The following is a 4,063-nucleotide window of genomic DNA, read 5'->3' on the forward strand; positions in this document are numbered from 1 at the left end:
CTCTAGCGTGGGTCACCCACGCGGGTTCCCAGCTATCGTTACCACACAATATGAAAAAGGAACTAGCGGCGTGGGAGAGTGGGGGTGAAGGGGTCTCAGGCGCTTTGGAAGATGGCTGTTTTCGAAGAAATGCAAAAGAGTGACTGGAAGAGCCACAAAACCACATTAAGGAATGAAGGAACTTGAGATGACACGCGAGTTTGTTTGAGCGGCACCACGCCGTCCTTAGCCAAGTCTTTCGGGCGCTCTTTTCCCACGCGCCTTTTTCTTTCACCGGGAAGAGGCACGGGGGGAGAGGGCAGCCCGCGGCGTCCCACCGCGCGTGGAAGCCCTCCGCCCTCACGTCCCCAGAGATCGCCCCTTAGAGTGGGGGTAGGCGGCCGCCTCTGCCCGCGGGTCTTCTCGCCAAAGGGAGCGACGTGACTCCAGCCTTCCCGCTGGTTCCTTGGAGCAAGTGGCGGGCCGAGAAGCGGCCAGGGCAGGGAGGGAGCGGGGGAGGGGGAAAGGAGGCCTCGCTGCCCGGAATGGGCTGGCCGCTGGCTGCCTGGCTGGCTGCCTGGGACGCGCTCGCCCTCCCGGCAGAACTGAGTTCCAGGAACCACGAGGCGTGGCCAAACGATGCTCTATAAAAGCCTCCGATAGGCGCTCTGGCAGCTTTGTAAAGTAGGACAAGCTAAGCGCGCCGAAGCGGAGCCGCTGTTCCTTCTGCCTCGCCAGCAGCCGCGCTCTGCCAGCACCTTGGATTCCCCGCGCGACTCTTTTCTCGCCCCCCCAGGTAACCACCGACTCCGCTCCGATCTCTTGAGAAATAGCCGAACGAGCGAGGTCCCGGGCTGCTACAGACAAAGGGGGAAGTGATCCCGGAGCGCACCGCCGAGAGAAAGCGATGCCAAATGGGGAGCCAGCGAGAGGGGCGGGCTGCGTGCGAGGGGAGGCAGAGTAGTTATTCTTGGGGATCCCTCCCAGGGAGGGATGCCCTCTGAGGTAGCATTTGGCCCAAGAGGCAGCGACCAAACTGAAGGAATATTTTGGCGATGTGGTAGGAAAGTAGAGTTCCAGTCCTGAAGATGCAGTGAATTGGGCCTGGCTATTGAGATGCTCTTTGTCTTAAAACATTTTTCTCCCCTCCATTCACAGGTACCTATCCTAGCAGCCGCTGCGCTTGGCAGCAGCTCAGATTACTTGCAAAGCTGGCTCCCTGCGCCATGGTCACCCACAGCAAGTTCCCCACTACCGGGATGAGCCACCCGCTGGACACCAGCCTGCGCCTCAAGACGTTCAGTTCCAAGAGCGAATATCAGCTGGTGGTGAATGCTGTGCGCAAGCTGCAGGAGAGCGGCTTCTACTGGAGCACGGTGACAGGTGGTCAAGCCAACCTGCTCTTGAGCTCCGAGCCTATTGGCACCTTCCTCATCCGTGACAGCTCAGACCAGCGCCACTTCTTCACTCTAAGCGTGAAGACTGAGTCAGGCACCAAAAACCTGCGGATCCAGTGTGAAGGAGGCAGCTTCTCACTCCAGAGTGATCCGCACAGCAGCCACCCTGTGCCCCGCTTTGACTGTGTTCTCAAACTCGTCCATCACTACATGCCCCTCCCTGAGCCACAGCAAGGGCAGGCATCGCACCCTCGACGTGCCTACTATATCCACTCAGGTGAAGAGAAGATCCCGCTGGTGCTGAACCGCCCCCTCTCCTCCACTGTCTCCACTCTACAACATTTGTGTCGCAAGACTGTCAATGGGCACTTGGATTCCTATGAGAAGAGGACCCAGCTTCCTGCTCCCATCAAAGACTTCTTGGACCAGTACGATGCGACTTTCTAAGGGGCTCTTTCAGCAGGATTAGCCAATGACACAAGCACAAGAGCAGAAAGAAGAAAGGATTAAGATGGAGAATCCAGGACAAAACTCACACTTTTTTTCCTTAGCATGTGGATTATGAAAGGGGCAGGGAGGCCCAGCACACAGATCAGCCTAGGAACCTCTGCCCAGCACAGAAACTGTCTTGCTGTTGCTTGTGCTGGATAACTTGCCAATGGGGGATTTGTGCAAGTGACTGATGCTGTTGGACTATGGAACAGGCTGTTGCTCCTAGATAAAACTATCTCTCTGGCTTAGGATGGGCATGATAGGATGGTTTGCAAACTTCCTTAACCAACGGACCGTTTACAAAGAGCTGATTGCTCTGCACTGGACCAGACCACCTCTAATGACTTTTGGCCAGAACCATTCTTCTGACAAAGGAATGCATGCACTGGAATCCAGCTAGTGCCTGAAAATCAATGTTTTCCTCAGTTTTAAGGGGGAAATCTTTTTTATTGCGGTTATTGTTATTAATCTTTACCTCTTGCAACCTCCAGGAGGGACAAATCTCCTTTCAACCCAAGTCTCTTCCTCGGAGGTTGTTGCCACAACATTTTATTCATGGGACTAAGCCTTAAGAAGAAATCCACATCCTCCATAGACTATTAATGAAATCCCATGAAGAAAATACCATTCACCCTCTGGGCCATCATGCAGGCAAAAGACATAACTCTCTTGAGATTTCTTTATTGCTTTTTTGGAACACCAAACTGAATGTTACATGATCTGGTGTTTCTCCTGAGTGTTTATTCTACCTTTCCTGCTCAGGCTGCTAATTTCTTGCCTTCCTTTTTGGAATTTGAACTCATCAAAAAATGGCATTACATCTATAACAGAGGTTGTGGATTTGTTTGGGTCCTCGATTGCACTGAATAACTGAAAACCGTACAGGAATGTAGCAACAAGAGAATTACCTGGAACTCCTTAATTTAACTTTTTTTTTGTAAAAAAAACTGTAACCAAAATTTTGTGGGTTCATCTTATTTTTGCATATCAGGGTTTTAGAAGGGCAGATAAGGTTTTGTTTTTACAGAAAGAAATGTTTACAGACCTGCCTAAGAAAAATTGTTCTGTCTTTTATAAAGATTCCACCCTTCAGCCTTGAAGGCTGTTAGACATGCTTGAAGACTCCACCAAAAATCAAACTTGGAAGAAAACTTTGCACATCTATTTATATTTATATTCAAGGGACTTTAAAGACAGCATTCAATAATTTATAATAAAAAGCACTATTTTTTAAATTAATGGTTTGACTCACTTCTCTTCTTCTTCCCTCCCTAAGTGTCTTACCTCCAAGGTTATCTACATCGTACATCCCAATCCAGTAAATCTTTTAATAATAGAAAGCAAAAGAGATACCTTGGCCAAGAAAGACTGCAGTGAAAAATAAGGCTCTTTTACTATCATTAGTCTCAGTTATAGTAAATGTGCATCTATACATCACTGCTTTTTCTAAGAAAAGGAAACGCTAGAAAGGCATTGACTCCTTATCATTAAGTGCTGCTTTTTATCGCCACCTTGGACACTGAGATTCATTGCACACTCAGAATTAATTGATTCGGTGTGGAACGCACTTAAGTAATAACTACTTGCAGCCTTCTGCATGGGAGGAAGGAAGTCTTCTGTGTGTATTTCTGAAATGCCATAGGGACACATAAAGGATATCACTAGTGTAATGGCCATAGGACTTGGAAATATAAGTAATGATGAAAATAGCATTTACCCTGTTTGTTTCACGACTTATACCATGTTTCCCCGAAAATAAGACGGTCTTATTTTCTTTTGACCCTCAAAATAAGCGCTTGGCCTTATTTTCAGGGATATCTTATTATTTTTGTGGTGCAGGAGGCGGCGAGCGGGTCACCTCATGGCTGCTGCTGTGTTGCAATATTTTCAGGGAGGGCTTATTTTAGCCCATGAGCTCAAAAGCCCAATTGGGCCTATTATCTTATTTTCAGGGAAACAGGGTACAAGTATTTGAAGGCAAGCAAAAGCTGCCATCATGCCATTCTTTGCGTTCCCAATCGCCATCACAGAGCTAAACTCAGAAGTAAAAAACAAACCTCGGGGGAAGGGGAAATAAGTATCTGGAACAGCAGATGTTTTATATGCAGACTATCCCAAATTCAGTCAATGGCACCTAGAATTAGCAAGGTATAGAAGACCTTTACCTGAATCCTGGACTACTACTGCCAGCCAGA

General features: G+C 48.5%; 1 protein-coding gene across 1 annotated transcript; it reads left to right on the forward strand.

The window, feature by feature from the left end:
• Nucleotides 1–672: 672 nt before the first annotated feature.
• On the forward strand, nucleotides 673–3,107 carry SOCS3 (suppressor of cytokine signaling 3). The gene is made up of 2 exons (XM_032212341.1): nucleotides 673–775; nucleotides 1,138–3,107. Exon 2 carries the CDS (start codon nucleotides 1,206–1,208, stop codon nucleotides 1,821–1,823), a length of 618 nt encoding a protein of 205 aa, XP_032068232.1. The 5' UTR covers nucleotides 673–775; nucleotides 1,138–1,205; the 3' UTR covers nucleotides 1,824–3,107.
• The last annotated feature ends 956 nt before the right edge of the window (nucleotides 3,108–4,063 follow it).

The sequence above is a fragment of the Thamnophis elegans genome, chromosome 2, assembly GCF_009769535.1.
Source record: "Thamnophis elegans isolate rThaEle1 chromosome 2, rThaEle1.pri, whole genome shotgun sequence".
Taxonomy (NCBI): domain Eukaryota; kingdom Metazoa; phylum Chordata; class Lepidosauria; order Squamata; family Colubridae; genus Thamnophis; species Thamnophis elegans.